At 37.8% G+C, this 15662-nt stretch overlaps 1 protein-coding gene across 3 annotated transcripts; it reads right to left on the bottom strand.

Moving 5' to 3' along the window:
- Positions 1-1139: 1139 nt before the first annotated feature.
- LOC146462217 (histamine H2 receptor-like) lies at positions 1140-15644 on the bottom strand. Of its 3 annotated transcripts, XM_085085759.1 has the most exons (3): positions 14550-15644; positions 10857-10968; positions 1140-4293 (listed from the first exon to the last, which is right to left on the bottom strand). In XM_085085759.1, the coding sequence occupies exon 3, from the start codon at positions 4272-4274 to the stop codon at positions 3204-3206; it is 1071 nt and encodes a 356-aa protein (XP_084941885.1). In that variant the 5' UTR covers positions 4275-4293; positions 10857-10968; positions 14550-15644; the 3' UTR covers positions 1140-3203. The 3 variants fall into 3 exon arrangements, with proteins under 3 accessions (XP_084941885.1, XP_084941887.1, XP_084941888.1); XM_085085761.1 differs by lacking the exon at positions 14550-15644 and having other exon boundaries at positions 10857-14530; XM_085085762.1 differs by lacking the exons at positions 10857-10968; positions 14550-15644 and adding an exon at positions 5148-10187.
- Between the last annotated feature and the right edge of the window lie 18 nt (positions 15645-15662).

The following is a 15662-nucleotide window of genomic DNA, read 5'->3' as shown; positions in this document are numbered from 1 at the left end:
TACACTTTGTTGTTGTTGCATGCATGGCGCTGGCGGATAACGTTAATAACAGAGAATTTGCATCGAAGGGAGATACGCCTACAAAGCCAGTAAACTCGGAAGCGACAACTCGGAAGCGACAACTCGACTCGGAAGCGACAACTTGGAAGCGTCAACATGTAAGCGACAATTTGAAAGCGACAACTAGGAAGCGACAACTTGGAAAAATATATTACGCGGGGGGGAGGGGGATTTAAAAAACTATTAAGCTAACAAAGTGTAACAAACCTCTTTTAGATTCTTAAATTTTTCCTGACAACCCCACCCCCTCTCTCACATTGTAATAGAATGATGTCCCTCCAGGAATAGAAGCGACAACTCGTGACCCTTATCGGGTTCCGTAGGTAAACAGACCACTCACCCTAAAGTATTGATTGTAAATCCGAATGGCCATATTGATTCGCACTGTTCTTTCGACGACCAAACGAAGTCGATCATTCTAAACGCTTTGTTTGTCATAAGCAAAGCAAAGGGTCCCTTGGGAAATATATGAGGGATCATCTAACATTTGATTGACGTGTGTACTTCTCTCGACCAATCCGTTTTTCCCGCACACTGGTGTGCGGGCTATTCAAAACCCCATGGTTTTCGTGCAGGCGGTATTTCAAAGTCCCCCTCCCTATTCTCCTCGCGGCTTCGCCGCTCGCTTCCAGCGGCTCCGCCTCCAAAACTTTACACCAGCTACGCAGGCTAGTGCCGGAAAACTGGAAACGTTTGAGTAATCGTTTTCTTGGAATTGTGTTTGGCATAGTCGTCGAAATTTCAATTCTTTCCTTGTAATTTTCTTCAACATACGTATATTTCCACTTTTCTCCGGTTTTTCTTTTGTGGAGTCCAGTTCAATGATGACATTAATAGGGCTTTCCCTGTGCAAGAGGTGATTTTCGTTCCTTTGAATCTATGAGAACTTTAAACGTCGATTAAAATCTTAGGTCATTTTCGCAACGTCTAGACAATTTCAGTGAATACTTCTGACTGGAAAGAGACAATCCGTTTAAATGTGTAGTAAATGCCTTCCTAACGAGCATCCCACAAAATACCTATCACAACACTTCGACTCCTCCCCCCCCCATGGCTAAATAGTGACAGATGCACTAAAATTTGTTTTTTTAAATTTTCTTTTCTCATTTTCACTCTAAAGTGTAATATCCATTAACAAATTGTAAACTAAGCTTACATCCATTTTAAATAAATGTCTACTTCTTGTGTCTATTTCAACAACAAACGTTGTATATTTGTAATCTATGCAGTTCCAAAACCCATCAAGTTTTCTGTAGCTTGGGAAGCTTTAATTCTTCCTACAACTGGTAATAATCAAAACATAGGGAGTGCGTTCGATGCTCTCTATCCCAGTCTCTGCCAAGTTGATGATGATGTCATCCGCCCCAGCAAAATCTGCGGGGGATGCCAGATACGCGTCCCAAGATCCATTCGTTGATCGATCGACTGTCCCATACAATCTAGACTCCAATCTGTATTAGGAGTGCGTTCTTTCTACGTCGAACGCAATTAAACAATTATGAAAGAGTTTGTTTTACAAATTGACGAAGTGTATAAAGTGCTATTCATAGCTACCTATTATTTAGAAAAGTTTTTTTTGTGATGTGTTTTTCAGTTTCGATGGATTGAGGGTACTCCGAGAGTACAGCAACACGCTCCACGAAATCTGTTTCTAACTTTAAGGGTGCGTTTGATTGACCCTATTGATGACAAGAAATTCCTCATAAGAGGTTTTTGAAGTTACTTGAGTACAAAATGACTAAATTATCGGGTATCAGCGAAAGTTTTTAGAAACTGAATGGAGTCCCAAATTTACTTTAAAAGAGAAATCTAACAGCTATTCCAATTATTCCTATTCGGGAACACGGTCAATCGAACGCAACCTAAATCTGCACTGAGATCATATGAATAATATTGCACAGCACTCTCTTCTGGTGCTACTTTCTTTTACTGTTTTGAGAAAAAGTAAGTTAGCATGTTTTGCTACGTTTAAGCTGAGGCTCTTGAATGTCACAGTGTTTTAAGTCACAAATTATCAGTTGCAACGCAGTGCACGCAGCTTAATAACCCGGACATCGAGAATAATGTTTGTAGCCTTTACCTTCTAACAAAAATTAACTTGCATCAACTTGTCATTTATAGCCGCTGAAAAGGTGCTTCATGGAGAGCCTGGTTTAATTTTTCTCAAATGGGATGTGACATTTAGAACGAAATAAGAGAGAGAGAGAGAGAGAGAGAGAGAGAGAGAGAGAGAGAGAGAGAGAGAGAGAGAGAGAGAGAGAGAGAGAGAGAGAGAGAGAGAGAGAGAGAGAGAGAGAGAGAGAGAGAGAGAGAGAGAGAGAGAGAGAGAGAGTGTGAGAGAGAGATGAAAATGGTGTACACGCTACCACCATATTCAGAACACATTCACGCCATCAGCAGTCTGACGTTTAACCAAATTTTCATGTCAACATTCTGGCTTAGTGAACTTATATAATCTGACAGTTTATATTTTGTCCTAGCTTATAGCTATGGAGTTTGTCCTAGCTTCCTTTTCCGCTCTATTTGAAAGCGATATGAAAAGTGAACTAAAAAACCTAAAGCTTACGTGGAATATTTGTTTATATATGCGTTTTCCCCTGCGTAATTTTACACTGTTGCTAAAGTTCTTCAGTCTAAGTTTAAGTTGTAATGTCTGATACAGCAAGCTTTTCTGTTTTTACTTTTCATGCTAGTTTTCTGAATACTGATGAGATCGCAATAAACATTAATGGTAATTTTTCATCTTTTTTTTGTACTCCAAGCGGCCCATTTTGTCGGCTCCGAAGTTGTTAGTCTTTTTTTAATTGGCCTGCACCTGTTCAGTATGATCTAAGCATCTTTCGGATATAGTCATTACATAATCATTGTACTCAACGTCATTACCGACTACAACGAAGTGTAATATGGCATATTCACATCTAGAAAACATTTTGGTTAGCCTGTAGTCTGCGGCCATCTACTGTTTTTGGTTATTGTTCAATAAAATTAATCAACAACATTGAAGTTGTGAGTTTTTGTGGGACTCCTCACTTTGCCACAGGCAATCGTCCGTTTTGAACCTTGTAGAAAATTAACGTTGTTGATGTTGATCGTGAATCAAACTGATGTTAAACGTGTAAACGCACTGCGAAATCAAGTCCTCTTCACACACAGGTCCCCTGTACTTTATTGTTTATTTCTGCATGGTCATTCCTTGTGATGCAGACATTTCCGTTCTCAGAGATGGAAGAAGAACTGTGAGACAACGATTCCGCTCCCTTCGTTTTGTGAAAGGACATTTGAGTGGCTTGAGCGGAATTTAGAGGCTCAGACGAGCCAAGTCTTGAACAGCATCTTGAACGAACGAGGAGTTTCTTGAAGGCGCGACGATATGTTCGGTTTAAGCAGGTGTAGATGATTGGATTCAAGCAGGAATTGAGGTATTCCATCCACTTGATTGCCTTGTAAAACTCAATCGTTAGCTGAAAATCGCGGTCAACAGCAAACACGATAACTATAACAAAGAAAGGCATCCAGCAAATAACAAACGCTCCAATTACGATGGCAATGGTCTTGGTTGCCTTAATGTCTTTGGCGTAGTTACGTCCGATGCGTAGCGCTTGATTTCTCGCCACAAAGTAAATTTTCATGTACATGACGATCATAAGCAGCAGGGGAATTACGAAGCCAACTGCTACGGTCACCATTTGATACGAAAAAAGAAAATCCGTGTTATGTGCGGCAGGAAATCGAAGAGCACCGAGTATGAAAGAGAAGACCCACAACACAACGATCATAACAATGGCACGAAAAGAGGTCATTGACTCATTGTATGAGAATGGGTGAGTTATGGCAAGGTGGCGATCAAAACTGACAGCCACAAGATTCATAATCGAGGCTACGCCAACTAGGATATCTACACTGGACCATAACAAATACACTTCACTCGGAAAGATATTCTTTGATTTCTCATCCATCAGGTCTGTCAACTGTAGCACCAACCAGATTGGCATCGCTAACAGCGCTACCAGGATGTCAGCTGCGCTTAAACTGATGATGAAATAATTGCAAATTGTTCTGAGGTCGCGATAGCAGTAAAAGCAGACGCACACCATAATGTTTCCTACGAGCGTCAATAACATCAGAACAGCCACGAAAAATGCCGCCGCAATATTAGCCCCACTGGTATTAAATGTGGGGCTGTTATCCACCACATCCGCTGTGGAGTTGTTCATCTTCTCACAGCCTTGACAACTGAAATGGAAAATGTCAAGATCTTAAACAGGTGTTACCTACTAAGCCATTTCAATTTATTAACGCTGCGTCCACTCGGTGACTATGAAAACTTAAAAAGATATGTTACTCGATACGAAAGACCAATAAATGACCTTGATATATATTCGCGGTCGACTTTGCTAAGAAGCCGTGGGATGTCACGTCTATTTAACTTAAGCTAAATTGTGTTCAAAAGCTGTTCAAATTTTGTATGTTAGAATAATAAGAATGCGACAGTTCTCATGTACTTCCATGCAATGAAACCAGTCAGATTAACTCTTCCTTTCACCAAAAGATTTAATGATTGGAGTGATGGGAAAACAAAGTACAGTTTTAACAGTCATTTTGCATCATTCAGTTCATGTCGTTTGCTTTGCTGACATGAAATTCACGACATTTACCCACGCGAGTAACAACATGCAAGAATGCAAACTTCACAAACACAGCCGAAGGTAAGCTAAGCACAATTGTTAAAGCTTTAGTGCACACCGCACTGAGCACTATTGGAATAAAGATAGACTACTGCCACACCCGATCGAGCTACCTGATCTTGGCGATCATTTTAAGAATTGAGTTTCTAATCATTGTCTAAAATAAAGTTATTCAGACGAAGAAATCTTCATCGTCCACTGAAGTAAAAATTTCAGCGAAGTTACATAGTTCAGTTCAATGTGGCGCTAACTGCGAAGAGGAGTGAATTATTTTCCTGTGAATTATGTCACTGGGCAAATCATAGCAAACCGAAAACTTTTCTCAGCACACGATGACAAAACGTTCATTGCATTCATAACAGACAGATATTCTCTGATTCTAAACAAATACCATCAGAATACCTGTACTGAGTAGAATTTTAGTCTTAAGCAGTGACTGGCAATGTTTCCATAACCGACATAGATTCACCAAGGACACTTGGTGACTGCTTCCTCGTCGGAAACCTTAGAACTTCAGATATTCATCATGCACTCACGGACAACGCGGGTAATACATGCGAGGTGCTTTGTTTTCAATGACTAACAATCAGCGCATATATTAATCCGGTCTTAGAGTGAAAGACAGCAGATTATTTAGGGGCTTATTAAAACATCGATCATAATCAGTCACACCAGTGGGTTTTGACTCTTGAAAACATATCACGTGCCAACATTTGGTTGTTAATTTTGCGGATGAGATGTACCGATGGAAGAAAATAAAGAAAAATTGTTTTTCGCAAACAAACTAGCAAAATTATATGCGGATAGAGAAAATGACTTGTCGACTTCTTAAATTAGTTCCGTTGTTTTTATCCTAAATTTCCGAAAAAACTCGTAATTAGTGCGTTTCCTTGAATGGCTAAAGCTATTCTATTCATTGTAATTATGAAACGCACATTTCCCAGGATCGCTTTCAAATCAGTACAGCCCTTTGCTCAAAGCAAAGTTAAATTTGTTTCCTTGACATTTTTCTACTGTGTCTTTTTTTTTGTTAGTCAACATCGAGTGTCTCGTGTTCAAATAGAGCATCACTAAGAATTCGATTTGTCAATGTTGACAGTATTAAATGAGTTGCATTTATGAATTATGGAAATTCTTTTCATCCGGAGGTACGACTTGGCTTCGGCGATCTTTCTCTTGTTCTCGATCAGAATAACAAAACAAACGGATGATCTGTCAATCCAACTCGGCTTAAGAAAGATCAGCGACCGTGGAATTAAACTTTTCAAAATAAATAACAAAATTTTGACAGTTTGCCAATCTTCACGACAGTGCAAGCCACAAAATACTGCTACGTTAAATATTAATTGGATGGCGGTATCGTCTTGTTGTAGCCATAGCATTTCGAGATTGCTGTATTAGACCAATTTAGCAAGAGTTTGTAAAATTAAAGACAAGTAGCTGAATTAAGGGTACCCAATGAAAACGCCAAACCATAATTAACTAAGGAAAATTGCATTACATGGACTGGCAATAGCACTTTGCAATATCCTCAGGAGGTGACTATCGATAACAAAACATGAAATCGTAAAACCGTAGAAATAACTCATTTTTCGTAAGGATAATCCGTGAGATCGCAAAGGTTTAGAAAAGGGAAAAAAAAACACTAATAGTTAGCAACAATGATCTTTTTGGCACCCGGTAGAAGAGAACATGCTAAATTTTATTTTCATATTTTTTTTTGAAAATGATGATTTAGATAATGTTCAGAGAGTGATAAAACCCAAAGGATTGGAAAATGAGCGGAATGATCAGGTTAGAATTAGCAAATTAAGTATGCGAAATCATCGACAATCAACAAAGGAAAGCGATGTAAAACGTGTTATGATTGACCGATCTTTATATCCTTCCTAAGGTTCGGTTGAGTTTTTTTGTGTGTTTTTTTACCTGTACTATTTTTCGCCGCTAATTTGACGAAATATGATAATTATTCAACAATTGCCCACACAGACACTCATATTAGCAAAGATTTACAAATTCCTTTTTAAATTCTGTTTCCTCGCCTTTGGTGGTTCGTTTGCTTTCCCTTGAATTAAGAAAGTATAAACTTCAATAAAAATCACAATATTATTCCAAAGGTGTTTTTCGCTCTATTTCACATGGTTGCTTAGCCAATCACAGCTCGGTGAAGAACAGCTTCACGGTTTAAAGAATTACTCGCCAAAATTACATTGCAGGTACAATAACATAGAATTCATTTATGTTGGCCGAAAAGGTGAAATTCTCGAGGTAAATCCGAGCTTATGTAGAGCTTGATCAATCGTTACCAGTAAATATTGTTGGGGATTGTTCGGTTTTTAAGCCATTAGCAATCTACGCGATTACTCTGCGGGAACCGTAACTATAATTAGCAAAATTATTTCCTAAGGCAGAACACAGTTAATTGATATATTGGTTTTCCATGATGTTTTCTCATATCTCTTGTTGAATGTCCTATCTTCCATTGCCCCTGACCGTGACAATTTCATCATGTTCGTGCGGTTCAAATTTAGTGAATGAAAAACCTTCTTGTATAATAAATAACAGATATGTAACTAAATTGTGTTATCAGAAAACCGTCATGAAAAATTCATGCAGTCGTTGAAAGGGAGGAGACAACCAAGGAAAACATGTTTCCGAGAAGTGAATACTCGACGGTTTATTCAGTATATTTTTCTTGAATCAGTGTTTGCAACATTAAATGACCTGACTACTATAGCTGTCTTTCTTTGAAATTCGGGTCCTTTTAAATCACTTTACACAGTAACAGTTTTCATTGGTTATGAGCCTTAATTTTAAACATTTACTTGCCTTGTATTTAAGGACAACAACTGTTTTCTGTTGACCTGTTGTTAAAGACAGTCAGTAAGAGCTCATGGCTGCCAGAAACAGCTATTACCGCGCGTCAGTTGAGCTTCAGTGTGTAAAACTTAGCCCGCACTAATTAATGGCATTGTACACATGCAAATATAAACTTTCGTACGATTAACAACTGCCATCTACAAACCAAAAATATGCTTTTACGAAACCTCTGAATGTTCATCCTTCAAACATTAAAGTGGATTACGGGCTCCCTCGCAACGGGTGAACCGATATCGAAGTTACAACACTGTTCAACAACATTAAACATCCTTTCTGACTGTTTTGTAAAAAATAAAGTGGTCGACGATGTAATACAAGAATAAAAGAGGAAACAAAGTTGAAGAAAAAATCAAAATAAATTGCTGTCGAATGAAAAATGAAATAAACAAAACTTAGCCCTTGTGCCCGGGCTGACCTTCCATGTTACAAAGGCAAACCCGGCATTATATCACTAAAAACGCTCTAAAACCAATGCGATTCACTCATTTCGTTATCATTTGTTAGCTCAAGAACCACGGGCAATGTCTTACTCATTTCGCATACAGGGTATTTCATTTCTTCTTAATCAACCTTACCTGGATTCGTAGCTCTCTGTTCTCCCATATATATTTTTGCGATAAATCAACGAAAGGTTGAATTAAAAATTCAGGGTATCATCGCGAGCAGCTGGGAAAATATGGAAATCTATGCGCCGAGAAATTAAACGCAATTTCCTTCATCGCCAGCTTATTGGCCATCAACCTTGTTTAACGTGGGGGTGTGAATTGCTTTATTTCTCGAACTAAATACAAGTGTTCTTTATTTAGTAATTGCTCATAATTAAACCCCTTAACTGACAGTATGGTTGGCGCTCTCCTGAGAATGAATTCTGCGAGGAAAATCAGTCATGAAGGAAAAGTAACACAGACAATTCCTCTGTTACATTTCTTCTTATCACAGGCAAACACCTGATGTGTAATAGTTTCCTCAACAAACATATTATAGCGTGATGGTGGTTGTTTACCCACAGATTTTTTTTGCCTTTGTTATGGGTAACATAGACAAGTCACATCTCCGCCATTTGTTATTCCTCAGTTTAATCTCTGCGCATCCAGCTACCTACTTGATGCATATAGTTCAGAGACAAAAATGTGTTGAAAGCATCCACATTTTATCTTCGGATTAGTACAATTCCGAGTTGAAATTCAAACAGATTTGCTTTATACCTTCACCTACTATAAATTTCCCGCAGATTTTGAAGTCTTGTTAAGGTTTCTGATTTTTTTCTGGGACTTTGAAGCTAAAAGCAAGCGGATAAACCAACGAATAACTGGAATCAGTAAAACACCGGGGATTTTCTCCGGTATCACTCGGAAAAAAATCAGCAGAAAATTGGTTGTTTCTGTCGCTAAAATGTTTTACGGAACAAAATCCAGACCATCGGAAATTTATACTAATGAAAACAGCCACACTGAGTGAAAAGTACAAAGGAAAAAAAAAATCAGAGGCTCCTGTTTAATTCCAGCACAAGGTGATTATGAGTGATCGAGAGGGATTACTTGCATAAAAGAAGAAAAAAAAGGTTCCGATTAAAGTAGAGGCTGTTATTCATCTTTTCTTTAATGTGTAGTAGGCAAGGGCATTAGTGTAGTTTGGCCATAAAGTAACAAGTAAATTGAAAATAACAGCTGTAAGTTAACTAAATGTAGAATTAGAGCATCCGCTGAATCCCATTGAATCAAAATCTACGAACGTCTATAGTCAAATTTCAAAGTATAAGCAAATTAGTTGTGTTCAATCAAGTCACATGCAAATATCTTAGACCATCAGTCAATGGCTTTGATCAAGCGTTGTTATGCGGTGAGAAGTCTCAATTGAAGCCTAATGGATATGGCACAAATGAAGAAGGGCGTGGAAAACATTTCATTTTGAATACAAATTGAACTGATGATGATTAGGAATCTTTATCTCCAGATTAAGAACTGGCGAAAAATTTTTACCCACAGGGATTTTTTTCTTGGAATAAACTTAATTCAAGCGAGAATAAATACGAATTAAGACAATACCCAGCAAATCAGAGGTCAACTTATTAACAGAGAAAGGAGACAAAAGACATCTTAACTAAGAACTTTTCCGCAATAGTAATGAATGAATAATTAATGAAAGATTTTAGTTTACGGTAAGCTGGAAAAGGTAATGGAATATTTTACAGTTCGTAACATGTAATAGTTCTGGCTCTTTTTCAAGGCGCGTTAAAAGAACCAAACATTTTAAAACTTAACAAGGTGATAAGGAAAGGTGATAAGAAGCTTACCTTGGGGTAATGTGCAGTCTAAAAATGAGTGAAATTAAAGTGAAATCAGTGAAATTTGAAATTAAACATGAATAGTTCGATACTAGATTATCGGAGCAATGTTTGTTTACAAGTTCACCCAACATGTTTGGCGAGAACATTGCTTGCATACATCATACATATATGACCTTTATTTAAACCTCGGATTTACAGAGTAGCTGTAGAAGGTAATATCTCCGAGAAAAGAAAAATAAAGAAGAAACAAACTATGATATAGACAGCCCAAAAAATTAAACGTTACACATGATCAGAAATTTGGCGCAATTTTGATTTAAAATCATTAAAGGATGTTATAGACCTCAGGTCCTTAGTGAGTCTGCTGATGCATATCTAAAGGAATATAATCCGTGAGTTGTTTAATTTAATCCCAGTTTTGATATTAAAGAATATCATTCAAACACACCGTCCATAATAAGAAATTTCATTACTTAACTTTTCTGCCAGATGAATATTTACCTTTAAGGCTCTTCTAGAGGACTTCTGACCAATCTATCCTTTATGTAATTTATGTAAAATTAGAGACGCATTATTCGCCACAGAAGAACATGAGCAAACAACGTTTCTAAATTCGTTTGCTTAGCCTATGAGCCCAATGGCTCATCTGATAAAGAAATCCACGAGAGTGTTTTTACGTGAAGACGAAGTACGGTCATTGGCTGATGGAAACAAAATCAATTTGGTAACCATCATTACGTAAGCTGTGGATGCGCGGTGGTGTTCTCGGTTAGTACGTTGCACGTCAGATCTGAAGGTTGGTGGTTCGAGGGCTAGCCTCTGCAGTCGTGCTAATTCCTTAGACAAGAAACAGTGCTACATATTCTCTTTGAAAGTTAAAATGGTGAGTTTACGACTTTTTTATCGAAATAGTCTTGATTCTTACCAGCCCTCGGTTTCCTTACCTTGCTTTGGGTCTGAATGTAATTCAGATAAGGACAGTCTTCGAAAACAGTAAGAACTTGGGTATGGACGCTTTGCTTGGATTTCTCAGTTGAAGTTGGAAGATTTCTTTACCTATAAGAAGTAATGGGGACACATTTTAATCACGACAAATGTGAAGTAGCTTCTTTCTCATTTAAGCATGGAGAGAGCCAAACCGAAGAATCAGAACATACCGTGTCTAGAACCCTCAAAAACAACTTGATATATGTTAACTGTGTTTTGTATTTCTGATATATGATAGATTTGACTAGGTAAATTTATGCTATACTAATCACAATTCTGCATGACTCTTTATTCATTTTCAAAAACTTACTTCAATGAGAAGATGCGATAAATTGAAATCATGAACGTTCAGCAGCGTACAGCTCTACAATGCACACTGAGAAAGTTCTCAAATTTGCACACAAACCTCTGGCATGAGTGGAAAGTTTAAACCCAAAATATTGTTGTTTTCAGTTGTTTCCACTGGCCTTTCAAGTACACCTTACATCATAAGATCATCACCATCAGAGTTTTCTCTCAATCGATTTAAAGATATACCTTAAAAGCACTTTTCAACTGACCGACGCGGGCATAAGGGTTTGCTTATGATATGATATATTGTTCAGCGTTATTGTAGTTACAAGATGCAATGGTACATGTTATGTCATTATACAGTCTGTAGGATATCTGAATACTCCACATGTCACCAAAAGGTTCAGTCTCATGCTGTTTTTTGTTCGTTGATGTGCAAATTTTTTTCATCAAAGTAAACGAGCTTGTTTATTTGGATGGATTGTCGCAGCTACAAAACCAGCTTTAGAAAGTAAAATTTAACGATTTCCGCCAAGAAGAAGAAGCAAATATTACTTTAAAGCGCAAACCTGTTCGATCACATGACTTTTGTTGTAATCACTCAAGAGGGCACACTCTTCCCCTTATGAAACTTTGAATATCATATGAGATTTACTCACGAACAAATCTAAGCTTGACGGCTTCCAAGATTTAACAGTCAATAACAAACTGAGGACTTTAAAGGTAGAAGGTATAATGTTTTTTAACAATAGATAGAAGGAAAGAGTGCCAACGTTTACATGTTTACTTAGGACATGAAAATAAGTCAAGCAAAAACCTTGAAAAACAATCAAGGTGTTTTTTTTCTTGTTTTGACAGATATAGGAAAAAACATTTGCCAAATTGAAAAGTTACCAATCACTGCTGCGCAAACTAATTGGCATCACAGTTTGCAAGCTTCAGATCCTATAATACGAATTTTGTGATAACCTGATTTGAAAGTTACATAAAAGATAAATATAAAGTACGAGCTTCCGATAAACACGCACTGTAATTGAAGTGGACATGAAAAACTCATTAGCCAAGCACAGTTGCTAGGATGAACACAGTGTGAAATCACCGCACTTTAAAAGAGAAATTTGACTTTGTGAAAATAATTTTTGACTTTTGTATATTATATGCATTTCTCTTATGAATAGAAATGAAGTAAACTCAAGGATGTGTGAATTGAACTGTTTTCTTATGGGTTTCATCACCATCTGTAAAACATACGTTAATGAAATGAAGAAAATGAATAAAAAACGAAATAAGAATCAAAAGCTATAAATTGAACTTTATATTTTGTTATGCATTTCATTACCAGCTGTCAAACTCATGCTAATTTATAAGATCAACAGCCGCTTCACTGTTCAGTTTACGACTATCCCGAGTCAAGCTTGCTAACTAGAACCATAACCCTAGTCCACCAGATAAACTACATCTACCCTGGCGTATCTATAAAACCAGTTATTGTTTTTTTGCAAAGAAGGGCAACTTACAGAAGGTAAGTTTGTTACGCTTGTGTGAGATAAGACAGATGCATTGCCAGATTCGGAGCTACCCCGCACCAGCGCAATTCATTTGAAGCATAGATGCGATTTGAGTGCGTGATAGGGTTCTTCTATTCTGGCATGCGTGTCTCGCTGAGGTATAAACAGGTGAAAAGTTTCCGAAAATTGACAATTTAATTTCTGAGATAAACATCTATAGGGTGCACATGTCCTTGTCACGGAACACTGCAAACGACTTTCTCCAAAATCCCTTTATCAGAGCTCCGATCAAAAATTAGAAAATTGGAAAAAATTCTATGGTACAATATTATTACTTCGGGTCAGTTTTGACCGTGAAGTTACAGTATCCAATATTTCATCCTTCCATTAACTGATATTGAAATTTAGCCACTCAAATACTGTTTCCTCTGGTAAAATTCTGGTTCCATTTAGATGATATAATTATTTGAAGATGAAAAACTCAGCTTCTTCGTTAGCCTGCAGAACAGGCGTTATTTATTTATTTGTTTATTTTTTGCGTTTTTCAGGCGAGAGGAGGCAAGTGCGAGGCGAGCGCTAAGCGCGGATCACGCGCGACGGAAGGGACGCAAAAAAATTATTTCTACCCTCCGTCGCGCTTGTCTCCGCTCGCCTGAAAAACGCAAGAAAATAACGTATTTTCTGCAGGCTACTCCTTCATGAAAGAAACCAGTGAAGCTAGAAACACTGAAAAGGTTGATTTATTTCTGGTAAGCGGCCCGCAGCAGCAGCAGCAGCATTTTACCAATACAAACTGTACCGATTGATATCAACTGAAAAGTAGTCAGCAAACGACTCGGTCAATTTCAAGACTCGCCTCTTCAAAGGGGTGTCACCAACTGAGTTACTTTAATTAGAATTTTAAATGAACGAAAACTGAATGTGGCTGAAAACAAATCAAGGATGAAGGACGACGTATAATTATGGTTTAAACAGCTTGGCCTGAAATTCGGCCAAATGTAGCATTTATTTAGCAAAAACAATTTTTATGGGATGTGTATCTGTTGCATTTAAAGACATTTAAACCTCATGTAATTGTCATGACTTTGCTTAGACCGTTTCTTCGTACCAACCTTTGTATATATTTGTATGACCGCGGCTCCTAAAACATGCCTGTGATGTTTAATAATATTTTGATAACCTAACTTTGCCACTTTATACTTCAATTCTGATCATTACAACTGATTTGTTCTTCGATCACGAGTGAAGAGTTACTCACAACTTCTGCTTACATCGAAACAATATGGAATAACACTACTTTCAGTTTGGGAACATAATTTAGTCGTCTTCTGACTCAGACGACAACCTTTAAGGTAGTATATAAATGGTGAAAAGCCATTTCCAATGCACTCCCTAATCTCTGACTACTGTCAGTTAAGATTAACCCATCCACTAAACGAAAACATTTCAAGTCACGCTGCTTGAAATGCACAACCAGGCATTGAGACGAATGGAAGAACAGCCTTTTCCAGTGTGTAGGCCACCTGAAGTGATTTCCGAGGACCATGATTTTTAAAACAAGAGAAGATACTGTACTAAAACAACAGGTCCAAACAACATCGCGAAAATGCCGATGCAATCGACAAAATGTTTGCTAAGCACTCAAGAAAGCTTGGGTTGCTCTCGGCTATATCGCCTCGAGTAATTTTGCGCTGCGTCCCGATGCATAAAATCGTGCCCGCTCGCTCGTATCCAAACTTCAATGGATAGCAGTTACTGACCCGTTCACTGAACCTCATATAGGTCTGAATAAATTAACCACCTAGTTAGCTAACGTTATATAAATAACCAATGCTTATGAAAGGGCACTACCTTGAAAATCTTGTATGCGAAAGCCAGCCTACTCTTCTTCACATCATCGGTTGTAATTTGATGTAGCGCATGTAATAAAATTGGAAATAAATGGTTCCACCCTGGTCTTTTATCAGCATATTAGCAATCACCAAGGTAAACATTTGTGTGTTTTTAAGTGACGTCATGTTATCACACGAAGTTATTTTTGGGTTTGAATAAACATTTTGCTGGCAATATCCAAGTTGAAAAATGTCAGCCATGTCCTCGTCTTTTGCACGAACAGCGTGTTTAGATTTAACGACTTGATTTTGTTACTATTGTTTGTTGTGGTTGGTTATGCTGTTGCAGTTTTCATGACAACTAAACATTGGGGTGTTCAGCAGATGTCATTGTGGGTTCACTGCAGGTTAATGGAACACATCAAGTAAAATTGCAAAACAGAACAAGATACCCCATAACTAGAGCATTTATTAATGTAACAAAAGGCGGATGGGTGGGGTGGTTGGTAGTTTGGAACTATCAGTAGGTATTATCATCCGAAAACCACTCCAGTCTCCGACAACACTTGAGACAGGATTCTCTAGAAATGTCACATCACATAAGCACACTTTGGAGTTAGACAGGGCTATCTTCTTTTTCATCATTACATCTCAGTTTTCTTTAACTGTTTATCAAATGGATTAAAAGAAAGACTAGTCCACACAGAGCCTTGACTTTGCTAATAACCTGGCTTTCTTGTCCGCCGATCCTCAACAACAATATCTAAACGCAGATCGGGCTTAACATCTGTAGACATCAATAGAGGCTAAACGAGAACCTCAAAAGACTCAATTGAAACGACGACCTTCAGTTTCCGTACGAGGGTGGTTCCACTGGAGGATGTACATGTGAAGTCCTTCAGTTACCTGGTAAATCCATCGACAAAAAATTGGAGTAATTGGCTACAGATAAAAGACCACATGCAAGAGTTGTCATTAGCTAAAGAAGAAAGGATAGGAGATGGTCTGCAGAGCGACTGTACATGGCCTTTGCGAAGGAGTGGTGAGTGAGTAACTCGTATGAGCCACAATATTTCTGGGTCAAACCTATTGAAAAATAGTCAGTGTGATGATAAGAGAACCTTTTTTGGTA

The sequence above is a fragment of the Pavona decussata genome, unplaced genomic scaffold (genome assembly GCF_977016875.1).
Source record: "Pavona decussata unplaced genomic scaffold, jaPavDecu1.1 SCAFFOLD_190, whole genome shotgun sequence".
Taxonomy (NCBI): Eukaryota; Metazoa; Cnidaria; class Anthozoa; order Scleractinia; family Agariciidae; genus Pavona; species Pavona decussata.
The sequence above is the reverse complement of the archived record's forward strand: the minus strand, read 5'-3'. Positions and strand labels throughout refer to the sequence as shown.

Bases quoted from the DNA above. Each gene is read 5' to 3' on its own strand.
- LOC146462217 (XM_085085759.1), bottom strand. From the start codon at position 4,274: ATGAACAACTCCACAGCGGATGTGGTGGATAACAGCCCCACATTTAAT.